Source organism: Halichoerus grypus, chromosome 4 (assembly GCF_964656455.1).
Source record: "Halichoerus grypus chromosome 4, mHalGry1.hap1.1, whole genome shotgun sequence".
NCBI lineage: Eukaryota > Metazoa > Chordata > Mammalia > Carnivora > Phocidae > Halichoerus > Halichoerus grypus.
In genome coordinates this window covers 11,986,780-12,004,287 of record NC_135715.1, presented here as the reverse complement: position 1 = coordinate 12,004,287, position 17,508 = coordinate 11,986,780, and the positions used below count along the sequence as shown (strand labels likewise).

Genomic DNA, 17,508 nt, shown 5'->3' with positions numbered 1-17,508 from the left:
AATGCATAACCATTAGTTTGGTTTAAAAGTGCTGTTGTTGAAGCCATTCTGACCATATCAGATGAATTCCCACAATATTCCTGCAAGATAAGTAAGTTAAAGTTCATGTCACAGATGAAGTGTATAAACACAAATAGGGATGTGTTCCTAGGTAACTTATCTCTGCAAACAGGTAAGGTGTAAGGGACTGGTGTATCAAGGCCATATCTGAGGAAGTAACTAGAGCATGTCCTCATTTATCTCCATTGTAGAGAAGGCTTTTCAATGAGCCAATAAGGCAGAAATCAGGCAGGAATTCTGCTTAATGTTAAAAAGTCTACCTGAATTGACCAGTTGAAATAGGATCCAAAAGCCAGCTTCCCTTGAAAAAGATTAATTTAGCACAATTTACACAATTCTTTAAAAAAAAAAAAAAAGAATAAAAATACAGAGTTTAAACAGTTTGGGGGAGGGGGCATCTTCAACAACAAAATAAGTGAGAATCAGGGGGAAAATGGGGCTTAGAAAAGGATTATGTCTCTTAAAAATATACCACTTCTCATAGCACAAAAATGTTGATCTCTAAATGCCTTTTTCAGGTTTGGGCTCTGGAAGAATGTTGGCCAGGATAAATATTGGAGGAGCAGAGCCAAAGGGAATCTGGTGTGGCATTCCCTGAGTTGCACCCGGAGGAAATCTTAAGGCAGAATCCCTTTTTCGCTTGGGAAAAAGCCTCAGGGTCTAAAAGGGCAATGATTCTGCTGAGGACTGGCTACCTAATTTGCCATCATCCATGTACTCTGTTCAGGACTGGCTACCTAGTTTGCAGAGCCCAGTGGAAAATAAAAATGGGGAGCCTCTTGTTCCAAAATAATTTCAAGAGCCCAGGGGCCCTTCTAAGCACAGTCCTGGAGGCCCCCCTTCATCATCAGCCATTAACCCTTTAGATGATCCCAAGGCATAGGCTCAGAGTTACTGGGCAGTGGCTATTTATCAGCCAGTAAAGACAAAGCTCAGGGCTTTAGCAACAGGTCCTTCAGTTCCAGCTGTACCAGCTTTCATGTCGGCCAGACACTAGACAGACTGACTTTAAAGTCTTCCAGCACATGGTAGAATGAATAAGTACGCAGAATAGATCTTCTTGATGCGGAGAAAGGGGAACCCTCCTACACTGTTGGTGGGAATGCAAGCTGGTACATGCATACTGGAAAACAATATGGAGGTTCCTCAAAAAGTTGAAAATAGAGCTACCCTACAACCCAGCAATTGCACTACTGGGTATTTACCCCAAAGATACAAATGTAGTGATCCAAAGGGGTACATGCACCCCAATGTTTATAGCAGCAATGTCCACAATAGCCAAACTATGGAAAGAGCCCAGATGTCCTTCGACAGATGAATGGATAAAGGAGATGTGGTATATATATACATATATATATATACACACACACACACACACAATGGAATACTACTCAGTCATCAAAAAAATGAAATCTTGCCATTTGCAACGACGTGGATAGAACTAGAGGGTTTTATGCTAAGCAAAATAAGTCAATCAGAGAAAGACAATTATCATATGATCTCACTGATATGTGGAATTTGAGAAACAAAGCAGAGGATCATAGGGGAAGAGAGGAATAAATGAAACAAGATGAAACCAGAGAGGGAGATAAACCATAAGAGACTCTTAATCTCAGGAAACAAACTGAGGGTTGCTGGAGTGGAGGGGGTTGGGAGGGATGGGGTGGCTGGGTGATGGACACTGAAGAGGGTATGCGTTGTGGTGAGCTCTGTGTGTTGTGTAAGACTGATGAATCACAGACCTGTACCCCAAAACAAATAATACATTATATGTTAATTAAAAAAAAGAATAGATCCTCTTGACTCATGGGATAGAAAAATGCATGTATATACAGTAAATTCTAAAACAGAAATAAACAATAAACCCACAATGCTGAGATCTATGACATCACCCAAAAGCAAGTTTGAATAAACTGATGCCAAGGACTTCAAAAGAGAGAAAAGGAGAAACCAATACTATTCAGAAGCACTGCATAGCAATCCTGAAAGGCTTAGCTAAGCCGTGTTCCCCCCATGACCGTGGCAGTGGCCATGAAAAGAACTGAAACAATAATGCTGTAGAAATGCTTGCCCAGCAAAACCAAATCCCAGCCAGAACTTAAAAACATATCAAGGGCTCCACACCTATTAGGAAGGCTACTGTCCAAAACACAGAAAATAACAGGTGTTGGCAAGGATGTGGGAAACTGGAACCCTCATTGTACTGTTGGTGGGATTAGTACAGCTGTGTGGAAAATAGTACGGTGGTTCCTCAAAAAATTAAAAATAGAACTACCTTATGATCCAGCAATTTCACATCTGGGTTTATATCCAAAAGCGTTGAAAATAGGGTTTCAAACGGGTATTTGTATCCCATGGGTACAAAGCAGTATTATCCACAATAGCCAATATGTGGAAACAACTCAAGTGTCCAATGATAGATGAAGGGATCAATAAAATGTGCTATATCCATACAATTCAGCCTTAAAAAGGAAAGAAATTCTGAGACAGGTAGCAACATGGATGAGCCTTGAGGACATCAGGTTAAGTGAAATAAACCAGTCCAAAAAAAGACCAATATTGCATAATTCCCCTTTATGAGGTGTGTAGTCAAATTCACAGAGACAGGAAGTAGAATGGTAGTTGCGGGGGGCTGGATGAAGGGAGGAATAAGGAGTTAGTGTTTAATGGTACAGAGTTTCAGTTTGCAGTGATGAAAAGAGTTCTGGGGATGGTTATACAACAGTGTGAATGCACTTAATGCCACTGAACAGTGTGTTTAAAAATGTTGAAGATGGTACATTTTATGTTATATATATCTTACCACAATTTTTAAAAAATATATATGGGAAGCTTATAGACTACTTTTTTAGAAAAAGAATACAAAATTATAAATATCATATCAGGGGGTGCCTGGGTGGCTCAGTCAGTTGAGTGGCCGACTCTTGGTTTCGGCATGGGTTGTGATCTCCGGGTCCTGGGATCGAGCCCCGTGTGGGGCTCCGTGCTCAGCGGCAAGTCTACTTGAGGATTCTCTCTCTCTCTCTCTTTCTCCCTCTGCTCCTCCCCACCCTGCTCATGCATGCTCTCTCTCTGTCTCTCCCTCTCTCTAAATGGGTAAAGAGATCTTCAAAAAATTGGGGAGGTTATGTGTTGTGGTGAGCACTCGGTGTTGTGTAAGACCGATGAATCACAGACCTGTGCTCCTGAAACAAATAATACATTATACGTTAATTACCAACAAAAAAAATCTGTGCTAAAGAATAAAGAGTAGAATGTAAAAAATAATAAATAAATAAATGAATGAATGAATGAATGAATACATATCATGTCAGGCACAAAAGTGGATATTTAGTATAAGGAAAAATCATGCAAATTACTATTTTTAAAAGCTACTAAATGCCACAAACATCACAAAATTCAGAAAAATAGCAGTGTTTCCACTTAATGAACTTCCTCCTGCATCTCTAAAATGCTTTTTGTCCTACAGTTTTTGTCTGCATGCACTCGGATAGTCTCTTCAAGAGACAATGACTTTGTGATATATTTTATAAGGAGAATAGAAAGAAAATTCAGTATTTTCTTAAGTATCCTTCATTGAAATTCTCTATTGATAATTTAGAGGAGTCTTTTTCAACTTTGTAATTAGTTGTTAGTCATGTCTTAGAACTCTCTCGGATTTTATCAAATTTGGAGGAAGCACTAAAGAGTTTCTTTCATACACACACTTTAAGATTTTAGGGTATTTTAACATTTTTTTGTGTCAAGGTCTTTGAACTGGTAGTCTTCAATAGCCAGCCTGTTATCAGTGTCCTCATTGTATTGGAGTATTGAGTTTAATGCTCTCCTTATCAATGTCAATATTTCATGTTTAATACATAAGAATTTAAAATTATTTTCCAATGAGTTCATATAATGCACGGCTCTTCATTAATCAGATTCCCAAACAATCCAAATGCCATTTATTTCTCTTAATAGAATGTCCCTTCGTCATAGCAAATGACTGGATTCAGCATGATCTGAAAGTTTTGTGTTATGCTTTCCTTCTTGATGTCAGAATAACTTCTATTGACTTAATCACTCCTCTTAAATGTTTAGTTTCATATTCCATTAACGTTCAGCTGAATTTTCTTTTTTTATTTTTATTTTTTCAAAAAGATTCTATTTATTTATCTGAGAGAGAGAGAGTGCAAGAGAGAGAGAATGAGCAGGGGAGGGGGAGAAGGGCAGAGGGAGAGGGAGAAACAGATATGGGGCTCGATCCCAGGACCCCGTGATCATGACCTGAGCCCAAGGCAGACACTCAACTGACTGAGCCACCCAGGCGCCCTCTCCTTTTTCAAATACATGAACTTAAAGAATGTAAAATAAGCCACCCTTTATAGACATCTAAATAGGAGTTTATAGTTTCTTGTGTGTTTTTATTGAAATGTTCCAAAACATCTCTCTAAATTGCAGTTACTATGGTGTATTCCTAGCTCAACCTTCCCTTAGCAAATCCCAAAACCGTCCGTGAAAGAAGTTGAGGTGGAGAGACAGTGGGCTTAACAGACTGCAGTTAAAGGCTCCTCCTTCCATGAGTTTCGTAAAAACTTAAGGCCACATGCTTGCTAGGTCCTTCCCAAGGCATTGGAAAGGGCAGTGCGCAGCAGGGCCCTGAAACCTAGGCAAACCCACTTCTGTCCCCAGTCCCTATAGACGGTATACCCTAGAAGTAATGCCCAGACAACAAAGTCAGCGGCTGGCCAATTGTTGTACCGTACTTTAATTTTCTCTTGTTTCGTGACAACCGGCCCAGACTCTTGCTCCTCCTGCTAGAATTGGGTGTGATGAAGAATTCTTTGCTTCTTCCGATGCCTCCCCCTCCTTCCTCCACAGTTGGCTACTCTTCCACTCCTCTTGCATTCTGGGCGATCACGATCTGGGTCCCTGCTGTCACTGACAGGTTTCATTAGCCTGATGGAAAGGTTTCTTGTGCTCAGGCCCTCCTTTGGCAGCTGTCGAATCTCTGTCATCCGCCCGGGGTGCTGAGTCTCAGCTCAGGACCACACGGACCCCAAGCTGCCGCAGCGACTTCTACATGATGTGAGGCAGCAGGTAGCAGTCAGCGGAAATCGAACGATGGACCACGCCCTTTAGTTCACACAAAGAAAGAACACATTGTGACCAATGAAAGTAACAATACAACTTCAAAAACCCCGGTTGGATCTCTATTCTTTGATCCCTCTTTGCTCCTCACCTGTCTCTGCAATCCCGAGAGTAAACTGAGGATTCAGCGGCCCACGGGCTTCGAAATGAGGCAACAGCCCGACTGTCAGGTGCATTATCAATGCCTCATAATTACAGTTTTCAGCATATGCAAAACAGAATTACACTCTCAATGCCAGGAATGATCCTTTCAAAAGGGAGTTGGCTCACGGAAGAACATTATTCTCTCCTTAAGCTTCCACATATCTCCTGAGTCTGCTCTGAACACTTTCTGGAGAAAAATGAGCACCCTGTCTTTTGCATGAATCAGACACTGTGTAATTTGGGGGAAGACTTCCTGAGTCACATTGTCCTCACTTGTAAAAATGAGAGAATTGCTAAGGTCCTTCCAGCTCCAGAATTTGAATCCTATACTGCTCTATTAATGCCCACAGTGTTCATCTTTCTCTCTTCCTTCCTTCCTTTCTTTCTTCCTTCCTTTCTTTTTCTTTCTCTTCTTTCTTTTCTTTCTTCCTTTCTTCCTTTCTTCCTTTCTGCCTATGGGCTTGGCCTTTCACTTTCTGTATTTACATATCACATTAGGAGAAAAAAAATTAAAGACCAGGTTCCATCAGGTGTAGACATGTTTCAACAAAAACCCTTGGAAATGAGAAATCCCAACCCATGGTCATAGTCCTAGGCCTCAATTTTTGGGGAAATTTAAGGCAATAATTATTATTCAGTCTTTGCTGTAGTCTAAAGCAGGAGCCCCTGAGGTACCTGGATGGCTCAGTTGGTTGAGCCTCTGACTCTTCATTTCTGCTCCGGTCATGAACACAGGGTCGTGGGAATGAGCCCCGAGTTGGGCTCCCTGCTCAGCAGGGAGCCTACTTCTCCCCCTCCTCCCTGCTCCTGCTCTCTCTTGCTAGCTCGCTCTCTCTCTCTCTCTCAAATAAATAAAGTCTTTAAAAATTTTTTCAAAACATAAAATCCGCTCCAAGTTTATTGGCCATGTAAAAACAGGTGGCAGTACAGATTTCAACACAATACCTTTCTAAATTACAGCTACAACTTTTGCAGAAATTGACAAGCTAAACCTAAACTCTCATGGAAATTCAAGGGCTCCAGGATAACCAAAATAATCTTGAAAGCAACAAAGCTAGAGTAAACAAGACTGTGTGGTATAGGCACAAGGACGGATAAACACATTACAAAAAAAAATTACAGACCACTATCTCTCATTAATATAGATGTAAGAAACCTTTAAAAATATTAGCAAAGAGATCCAGAGACATCATGACCAAGTGAGGTCTATTCCAAGGGTGCAAGACTGGTTCAATATAATCTGTCATATTAACAGAATACAAAAGAAAAAAATCACAGGATAGTACCAGTTGATGCCAAAAAAGTGACAGAAGTCAACAGTCATTCATGATAAAAACTCTCAGAAAAATAGGAATATAAGGGAACTTCCTCAACTTGATAAAGACCATCTACAAAAAAAGCTACAGCTAGCATTACACTTTGTGGTGGAAGACTGAATGTTTTCCTAATAAAATTGGGAACAAAGCAAGGAAGCCTACTCTTAGCACTCTCCTTCAACATGGAGCTGGTTGCTCTAGCCAGTGCAATAAAGCGAGAAAAGGAAATAAAAGTCATACAGATAAGAAAGGAAGAAGCAAAACTCTCTATGTTTCATATTGCATAATTGTCTTCATAGAAAATCACAAGGAATCTATAAATATACTCTTAGAATAAGCAAGTCTGGTAAGGTCTCAGAATACAAGATAAATATACAATATTGCTGCATACCTGCAATGAAAACATAGATACCAAAACTAAAATATAAAACTACTCATAATTGCTTGAACTACACAGGGCCGGTGAAAGAAATGAACTATCTCAATAAATGTGTTCGTGGACTAGGAGATCAAATATAGTAAAGATGTCAATTCTCCTCAAATCGATATACACAGTTAATAAAACTCCTATTTAAAAACGAGCAAAAGTTTTTGTACCTATAGATGAGATTATTTTAGAATTTATTTTTAATTTTTTTTTAAGATTTTATTTATTTGAGAGAGAGAGAGAGCACACACATGCATAAGCGGGGGGGGGGGGCAGAGGGAGAGGGAGAGGCAGACTCCCCACTGAGCAGGGAGCCTGTCGCAGTGCTTGATCCCAGGACCCTGGGATCATGACCTGAGCCAAAGGCAGACACACTTAACCAACTGAGCCAGCCAGGTACCTCTATTTTAGAATTTAAATAGAAATACAGGGGAACCAGAATAACTAAAACAATTTTTTAAAAAGAGGAATAAAATGGGAGGAATCAGGCTACCCAATTTTCAGACTTATATAGCTACAGTAATCAAGACTTTGTAGTATTGGGGAAAGATAGACAAAAAGATCAATGGAGTAGAGTCAACCCAGAAATAGACCCATGCAAACATGCCCAACTGACTTTTGACGGAAGTGCAAAAGCACTTCAATGGAAAGATAGTATTTCAACAAATAATTCTAGAACAAGCAATTGGACATCATCAAAAATGAACCTCCTCCTCAGTCTCATACCTTGTATAAAATTAACTCAAAATGAATCAAAGACTCAAATGGAAAACATAGCACTATTAAAAGTTTAGAAAAAACATGAGAAAATCTTTGGGATCTAAGACTAGGCACAGAGTTTTTATACTTGACATCAAAAGCATGATACATAAAAGGAAAATTTCATAAACTGGACTCCACTCAGACATTGCTGACACTTTCTTGAAAAGATGTGGTACCAATGGAATGTTTTCTGGTAACACCAGGACTCATATTCCCCATGTAGATGAACCTTAAATGGCTTACAGACTCAATATCATGGATTTCAGTTGTCCAGTTATTCAACTAGAAATAACCCAGGTCATGTATTTGAAGACAGTAACCATCACTGTGAACGCTTAGTCAATAATTTTAAGACAGATTTGCATTTCAGAGTTGTAAAAATGTTGACGTGGGGGGATGTGCAATTCAGTAGTTTCTATTGCTATTTGGGTCTAGTGTGTCCTTTTTAAGGCATGATGAATGATATGAATGAGTTGGACATCCTTTGGGGTAATCCTGTAGCTGAATGTTTTCCCACACTCACATTCAGCTCTTCAGGGAGTGTTCCATCTTGTAAATAGAGAAGGTATGTAGTCTTCCGTAAAACGCTTACAGCTTAACTAATAAAAGCACTGCGTGAGTCCAAGATACTATTACAAATAATTGCGTGTAACACACATAATTATAAATAAATGTGTATTTTACATGTACATTACCATTACTCATGTACAGGGTTGTGATTTCTTCATTTGGGGTTGCTATTATAGTGAACTTATTAAAGAGAGAAATATTTTAATTTTATCTCTTTAAACACACTTGATTAAAATCAACCCTGGGGCCCAGTACATCCAATACTCAATTATCTGCAGTTCGTCATAGATGGGTTGACCTCTGAAGCTGGTATATAATAGATTCTAGCCACTTCTGAAATTGAGGAGAAAAAAAGATGTACAACCAGCCCTACAGGCCGGGTAATGGAATTTGTAGAGAGGTGGGACAGTCTTCCCCCTGCCTCTCCTTGCCTCTTCAAAACTAGCTCCTCTTGGCCTGAGATGCTATTTACTTCTTCAGGCGATGTCACTTGCCTATAGGACGTCTCAGTTTCCTAGTGCTATATTGACCACCTCTATTTATTGAAAGTGCACTGCATACAGGTAAAGTGCAAGTAGCCCAAAGAAAGGCTTATCATGATTTAGTTCAAGGAATAGCTTTCTAACTTAGTAATTCCCATACTTTGGGAAATTATGGAGTGTTGAGTTTGTTTGTACGTTTTGACATGAGGATTGGGGCTGCCACTGGCATTTTGAAGTTAGGAGCCGGGGTGCTAGATTCAGAGCTGCCCCAGGTAGGTGTTAATTTTTGTACCACACAAAGGCACTTGGCAAGGTTTGTAATTATCTAAGCCCAGACTCTAACTGTGTTTTCCATATAAACAGCAAAGTAGGGCGCCTGGGTGGCTCAGTTGGTTAAGCAACTGCCTTCGGCTCAGGTCATGATCCTGGAGTCCCTGGATCGAGTCCCGCATCGGGCTTCCTGCTCGGCAGGGTGTCTGCTTCTCCCTCTGACCCTCCCCCCTTTCATGCTCTCTCTCTCATTCTCTCTCTCTCAAATAAATAAATAAAATCTTTAAAAAAAAATAAATAAACAGCAAAGTATTTTTCATCGTATTTTTTAAATTAACATTAATGTGATTTGGGGGGTGCATAATTTTAACACATACATAGATTTTCATCTACTCATTTGCCATCTGCTTATATCCTCTGTAGTGAAGTGTTCGAGTCTTTGGTGCATGTGTAAGTTGGGTTTTTCATTTTCTCACTGTTGAGTGTTGAGAGTTCTTTATACATTCTGGATATAGGTCCTTTACTAGATGTGCAATTTGAAAATATTTGCTCCAAGTCTACAGTTTTTTTTCTTCTCTTAATAGGGTCTTTTGTAGAATTTTGATGAAGTCTAATCTACTCATTTTTTCTTTAATGGATTATGTTTTTGACGTCATGTAAAAGAACTCTGCCTAACTCCAGATCACAAAGATTATGTTGACTTCTAAGATTTTCATAGGTTTGTGTTTTACACTTAGATTTATAATCCATTTTGAGCTAATTTTTGTATAAGTTGTGAGGGTTAGATTCTTCTTCTTCTTTCTTCTTTCTTCTTTCTTTCTTCTTTCTTTCTTCTTTCTTTCTTCTTCTTTCTTCTTCTTTCTTCTTCTTTCTTCTTCTTTCTTCTTCTTCCTTCTTCTTCTTCTGTTTCTTTGGTGCATATGGGCTGACCAACTGGCCCAATACCACTTACTAAAAAGATTATCTTTTCTCCATTGACTTTCCTTTGCTCCTTTGCTGAAAATGACCATATTTATGTGGGTCTACGTATAAGCTCTCTTTTTTGTTCCATTGCTTTTTCTGTTTCCAAAGTTTTTCCAACGTCACTTTCCATTTTCAAAATCTTTGCTGTGCTATTTGGATTCTGTCCCATGTATACATCACTTAGTGGCCGGTCTGGGACCTAGGTGGTTTCTACCCCATAGTTCAGTTCTCAAAGTTTTTAGTACGATGTTTAGGGTCAGATCCATGCCCGTGCAGCTCAGAGGTAAGCCCAGGAGTTCATGAACTTTCCTGAGGTGTTCCCTTCCCGCCATGATGCCTGTACTTTCTAGTTCCCTGCGGTTCCCGTTTGTGGTCCTCCATTTTGAAAGCTGAGAAATTAGCTTCTCTGATTAAAGAGGAAGGCTCCCCCTCCTAGATGTTAGATACTTGCGGGCTCGTACGCTGCTGGGTGACTGGGGTTGCCTGAGGGCTGGGGCTCGAGAGAATGGAGAAAGAAGGAAAACAGGGTATTTCTCCCTCAAATTCTGACTCTTCGGAATCCCCCTTCCAGTTGCTTCAGCCAGAACTAGAGAGGTTTTTCCTGGAGCTCTTTCTGTCCATGACGGGGCCCACTTCTACGTTTCAGACTACCTTGAGTCCAGGTAGGGATATCCTAGAAGGGGCAAAAATAGGAAACTCACTGGCAGTTTGGTGGTAGTTCAAATTCTGGTCTTTCCCAATCCCATTTACCCAACACCAGAACTCCTAGACACAAGACAGGTTTAATACTGTTTTAAATACATACTGAATTTTCCAGGAATTCACTTAACATGTAAAAATCAAGAGATAGTGCACTTTATTTTGTTTAGAACTATACACAACCGTCTTTATTCTCTCCAAAGGTCACCAAAGGCAATCCTACCTGTGGTATTTCGGTTGCCAGCACCACACGCCTGTGAGTGCCTGAATTTGCAGTTTTGTATTCTTCCGTGATTTTACATCCACATCCATTCTTCCTTTTGCCTACAGTTTTGTGCTTTACCTGAGGCATTAAACACTGAAATACATATTATTTTATTATAAAGAAGTTTTATTTTTCTTTATATTATAGATAAGGCATCATAGTGACATTTTTGAAATGATGTGCTTTGGCGAATTAAAGAGGGCTTTGAATCTTTTGGCATTCTTCTTGTCTAGAGATGCTTTGGGGGCTGGCCAGCTGTCTCTTCATGTTATTTCAGGAACTCTCCCTGCGTTCTCTTGAGAATGGTGGTCTCATAGTGGTTGGGCTCCGTGAATGATTCCAGAGCTCCAGAAGCTAGCTGCAAGAATTCTCAAGACCTAGCCCTGGAAGACCCCAAATGCCACATTCTACTGATCAAGCAACCACAAAGGGCCAGCCTGGACTCAGGGGAAGCCAAGGCGGGAGCTGCTCAGAAAGACCCACAAGCCATTCCTGGCACTGGTCAAGACAATGACCTAGAGGGCCAAAGCTCCCCAGACACCAGGCAGAGAACAAACTGCCTAGCATTGACTCTTGTTGATTCATAAAACAAATAGAGAAGTAAGTCCCCGTCGGGTGAATTTGCACGTAGCGTCCATGATATATATTTCTTGTCCTTGAACAGAGTTGTCAAGGATATCCTTTGAACGTCTATATGCACAGAGCAAATACATGTTTATTCAATATCACAGTGCCAAGTATGTGGGTGATAAAGTTAATAAGTGTCTGCCCTTCAAGGCTACAATGCCGTTGTCAAAACCAGATACGCAAATATTTACAAATCAAGTAGTATGCAAAAATTGCTGTAAAAGAAGTTCGTTGATGAGCTTTATGAATCCAGAAAAGAGAAGTATCTATTTTCATCTCTAACCATGTATCTGTGATTGCAACCCTGACTTCCTTTTTTTTTTTAAGTTTTTTATCTATTTAAGTAATCTCTACACCCAACATGGGGCTCGAACTCACCACCCCAGGATCAAGAGTTGCACACTCTTCGGACTGAGCCAGCCAGGTGCCCCCACCCTGACTTCCCATTGGAATCACTTGGGGGAACTTTTTAAGCATAATAATTCACTCTCCTATACCCTACCCTTGCCCCAGATTATAATTTAATTGAGGAGGGGGGCCCAGGCATTAGTATTCACAAAGAGCTCTTCATATGGTGCTTTCTTTTTTTTATATATGATTCTTTATTTTTTTTTAAAGATTTTAAAGTAATCTCTACACCCAACATGGAGCTTGAACTCACCACCCCGAGATCAAGAGTTGTTGCATGTTCTACCCACCAAGCCAGCCAGGTGCCTCTCTCCATATGATTCTGATGGGAAGCCAGAATTGTGACCAGTGCCCAGCGTTTCTCTGCTTCTCTGATCATCAGACTCCCCTGGGTTTCTCTGTGAGCCGTATTGTTTCCTCTGGGAGACAGGGATTCAGCAGGCCTGAGAAGGACCAGGTATTTGTATTTCCAACAATTGCCCAGGTGATTCTCGTCATCAGGGAAGTTTAAGTAACAATGCCATGTTCCAATCCCTTCCCGGTGCTGAATGCAGATTTCACTCTGAAGCTAACCTCTTTCTCAACCTCAAATACAGGGGCCATCCTCACCTAGAAACTCCATAAAATCCTAACTCCAACGCCAGCCCTGAATCGAATCCTAACCTAATGATTACCGCAATTCTCATCCTAACACCTACTTCAAATTTTAACTCCCAAATGCATTCACACCTCCAAGGGAAAGTCCCCATTTTTAGCCCTATTTTCTCATCAGGTTCTCCACCTTTCTATCAGCTTGTTCAACCCCACATGGGAGTCATTTGGTACTTTAGCTTTAGAGACAAGCGAACCTCTGAATTCCAGTTCCACTTTCAGCAAGTTGCTGCATCTCTTGAAGACTCACTTTTCCTTTTCTGTAAAATGGGGAGAAAAATACCTGCTTTATAGGATTGTTCAGAAGAATTAAGAAAGTAATATCTCGGAGACATTTAGAGTTAATTGATGCAATTAACATTCCTGCAAGCTCCCAGATGCTTCCATTCCAGGCCTCAATCCATGCTAAACTTCTGCTTTAGAAAATCTAGGTAAGATTTATTTGATAGTGTTGTGAAAGTCAAAGAAAAATCTTACCTTACTCAAAAAGAATGAGAAAAATATGAGACAGGAATGGTTTGCTGAGATTTCTGATCTCTTTCCCCTCTATCAATGAAAGTTCAGAAAACAAGTTTTTAAAATTTAGACTTACTTAATTTGGAAATGTTTACTATGTGCATTAAAGGAATATTAGCAACAGATGTTTCTCTTTTGACCTCATTTATAAATCTACCATAGTTCACTCTGTTTTTGTTTTGAGAAACTTGTTTTTCCTTTTAAATTGTCATTACCTTTCCTCTGGGACTTAGGTTTCACCATAAATCCACATTTATTTACTCTGGAAGAAGCAAAATCATCTGTAGGCAACAATTTTTAATATTTTCAATACTTTAAAAAATAGAGAATGACAAAGGACTTTTTTTAAGTCAACTCCCTTCTGTGTATTCTTCAGCGCGCACAGGCTGTCTTCTGGAAGTAGGACATAACCTACTTGTATGTCAGTTATTAAGAGGATCAAAAGAAAAAATATGTTTAGCCTAACTTTAAAAATGGTTTCTTTTTTGGTAGAATGGGAATTAATGGAAATGGAGTTCCCAGTTAAAATGGGAAAAGAAGAAATGGTGTTTGTAAAAGAAATATATTCACATTAAATGAACATATAGTCAGAGCATCAATAATATCAAGGAAAAAGGAAGTATTTGTCAAATATATATATTCCTGTTTATATATTTACACTATATAATATATAAAAATTATATACACTTAAACTTGGAGAAAGTGTGTGTATAGAAATTCTCCAGGTAGAAGTTTTTAAACTATACTGTTAATGGTAACTATGATTGGAAATTCACTGCTGAGATTTTTTTTTTAAGATTTTATTTATTTATTTGAGAGAGAGCATGAGGGGTTGGGCAGAGTGGAGGGAGAGGGAGAAGCAGGCTCCCCGCTGAGCAGGGAGCCCAAAGCAGGGCTCCATCCCAGGACCCTGGGACCATGACCTGAGCCAAAGGCAGATGCTAAACCGACTGAGCCACCCAGGTGCCCCGCTGCTGAGATATTTAATGCGATTAGAAATTCTAGTAAAATGAGGAGAACTGGTGATAACCACCTGTGAACTGAAAAAAAAAGGGGGGGGATTATTCTCTAGACTGAGAGAACCCCATTTCTTCTGATCCTTTTTGGTTGGGCAGGAAAAGTAATCCTACCCCTCCCTCTTGAGTTCTTTTTTGTGCAATTTTCATTCTTGCTCTTCTTCTCTTTGGTGTGGCTTGTCCTTTCTCTTTGGTGTGGGTGTCTGCTGTAATAAGAGCACATTATTTTTAATTTCTCAGAAATCCATAAATATGCAACTAAAATGACACAGGAAATGTTTGGCTCAAAAGACACAAACTCTTTTAGCCAAACTTTCCAATTTCCTTCCATAATTTCTAGGTTATTCTAATTGTCCCCTGTCTGTAGTTGAGTGGTACCATAAAGCCGAGTGAACAATAAAAGGCTTATGTCAGTTTTAAAAGGAGCCATGTTTCAAATCCCAATTAGGATGTAAGAGTCTCATTTATACAAATTTGCCAAAGTGACCACAGGCAGACTGACAATATGTGTGCATCTTTGTTATTCATTCTTAAAGATGCTGCTCTGGTTAAAACAATGACAGTTATTTTGTTTGTTTGTTTTTCTTTTGGTTTGGGTTGAATGAGATGGCACCTTTATTTATTGTTACCGTGCCTTGTCACCTATCATAGAGAGCATTTCCATCTAAAAGTTCCTTATGCTTTAAGTTTCAGTTCACATAAAATAAATTAAAGCCCTTCTTGATCCACATGGCGGGTTCATAGGGTAGCAAGATACATTTCTTTCAAAGAGAGATGACCCAAACAAATGTTCAGTCTGTTTAAATTTCTGTAAGAGGATGCACATCACAATGGAGAGAAATCCCAGTGATGGGTTTGTAAGGGCAGACCAAAGGAAAGGAGAAAGACACTGCTGTTTGAGGTGGTGCCTTGAATTGTGAGCTGGAGAAGGGACATAGAAGGTTGGGGATGAGGAGCTTGGCAGTAAAGCACTACATACCCTACGTGCGTCCACGGCAGCGTTGCATTCTCTGGAAATATCTGGAACAGAACAGGCTAGCTGAAACCAGGAGAAGGGATATTAGGCACGTTTTTGCCATAACCTTCCTAATATCTCACAATGCATAAGCACCTGCCCAAAGGGGAGTTTTTATTGGCTGCCATGAGCCTGGTACTATGTTGACACAAACTTTCTTGGGACTGATCAAGGAATTCCAAAGGGGAGCACTAGGACCAGGGAAAAGTTCAAGGGAGGTAAATTTCAGTCCAACCCAGAGAAAAACATCCTAAAAAGGAGAGTGCTTCACTCCAAGCTTCACTCCAAGCTGCCTTACCTTGGAAGGTCAACCCCACTTGGCCCAGCACCCTTCCCATGTCTCACAGCCAAAACAGCTTACAACCCTGCTGGATTTTAGTGAGTCCTCCCAGCAAGCCGGTGGGCTTGGGCCAGTCTTGGCATTCCCTGCATTGGCCCAGGTAACTGGCAGGAGACGGTGCAGGTCCAGTGAGAGCGCTGCCATCCAGTTTTGCACCTTTCATGCCCCCGGTGAGCCTACCCTGCCGGCCCTCCTGCCTGGCCCCTCGACACTCATGTTTGCAGCTTGCTCTCCCTAGGGACGAAGGAAGAGCTGGAAGCCCTGGCCAGCTCACCTGCTTCCTTCCAACCCCTTTGCCCAAGATTTCACTCTGTATCAAGTTTTTCTCCCCCGGGGCACCGCCTGACGCTTGTGGGAAGGCTAGTATTTCCATGTCATTCCAGCCTCATCCTTTGGGCTACCGGCGACTAGTCAAGGCCTGATGTCATCTAGAGCTGTTGCTCTTCTCACTGCTCATCTTCACCCCAGTTTGACTCAGGTTTTGCATATGTTCCCTTAGACTTGTCACACCCATTACTCTGGTGTTTTCCCCTATTTTCTTGTAGCCCTCCCTACCCTGGGCCACTGGGTTCAAGGAGTGCATGTCCTGTTCCCTCCTTCAGGTCAAAAGGAGGGAGGTAAAAAGGGGATCTTAAATCTGTCTTCATGTACGAAGCAGAAGCTCTGGGTGTCCCCCACGCCAAACCCCTCGGCATTCACTTCCGAAGTCAAACGCTACTTACCACTGACTCCTGAAACTATCCACTTGAAGGTTTTTTCTGGCCTTGGGAAAGTGTGCACAGGGAAGTCAGAAGTGTTGGACAATTAATTTCCCTGAAAGCACCCGGAGACAATGACAAATGGAGACCTGGCAAATAAATATCCCAGCTCCCTTGCCCCTTGGTTGGGTGAATTCTAAGCCATGGTTTTCAAGTTCCTTGGTGGGACTGAGCTCTGTTTGCCCACAGTGGTCACTTGCTCGGTAATGGAGGCTTTGTCGCCTTCCTCCCCTTCCTTGTCACACAGTCCCCATGTCCTTGTATCTCCTAGGACCCTCTCTCAAATAAACCACTTGCACGTGGATGGTTATCTCAGTCTTTGCCAATGAGGGGGTCCTGGCTCAATGTCTAGCAACGCAGTAAGCAGTCGATGCCTGAATTAATAAATTAATCCTTGGCAGGTCATCTATCAATTTTGTAGATGGGATTTCTGCATTAGGAGAGAGGCTACACTGTATGACTATGAAAGATTCTTCCTCCAGGAGCGATAATACGCCTAGGGAGAAATAAATTTCTTTTTAACTGCAAGACTTGGGAAAGGAGCTATGAGATGAAAACATGTGAAAAAAAGAGATTTTCTCCCCTCTGTGCAAGCGTGCTTTTAGATGTGAAGGGGGCAGCTAGGCTCACAGGTTAGTTATGAAATCATGCCATTTCTCGGGCCAGCACATTGCCTTTTATGGACACCACGGTCCGGGATGCTTTGCAGGGAGTGATTTTCCATACCGGTCGATAGAGTTCACAGTTTCTAGTCACAACAAGCAGAGCCAGAAATAATGTCAGCTCTTCAAACCCTAGAGTATTGTATTATAAATGCATAACGTCAAAATCATATATGAAATAAAGTTTTAATTACTCCATGCCTGGAATTTTCATAGCACCATGTTATAGCTGGTTGGCACTGCATCAGGATTTCTGTGTTACAAGTGAGGAAATGAGTCACGAAAGTGTAAAAAGAACGTGCTGGAGGCTCCTTGGCTGTCTGGGAAGAGCTGGAAGAAAATGCTCCTGACCACTCTCCTCCTGGGCTCAGGCGAACACGGGCTTTCGTCACAGCCTCACACTCTCAAGTCTTTCTGATACACTTTTATA

The 17,508-nt window shown here is 40.8% G+C and overlaps 1 protein-coding gene across 3 annotated transcripts in view; it reads right to left on the bottom strand.

Moving 5' to 3' along the window:
• Positions 1-4,377: 4,377 nt before the first annotated feature.
• Positions 4,378-17,508, bottom strand: part of LOC118555206 (uncharacterized) — a 71,890-nt gene continuing 58,759 nt past the window's right edge. For 2 of the 3 annotated variants that reach the window (XR_013446874.1, XR_013446877.1), the window contains exon 8: positions 17,253-17,500. Coding sequence is in view for 1 of the 3 variants with exons in the window: in XM_078070144.1 (XP_077926270.1) it covers positions 5,144-5,172 (29 nt within the window). In the remaining 2 variants the exon portion in view is untranslated. Of the gene's footprint in view, positions 5,173-17,252; positions 17,501-17,508 lie in introns of those variants that run through there. The other variant, XM_078070144.1, reaches the window with a different exon arrangement.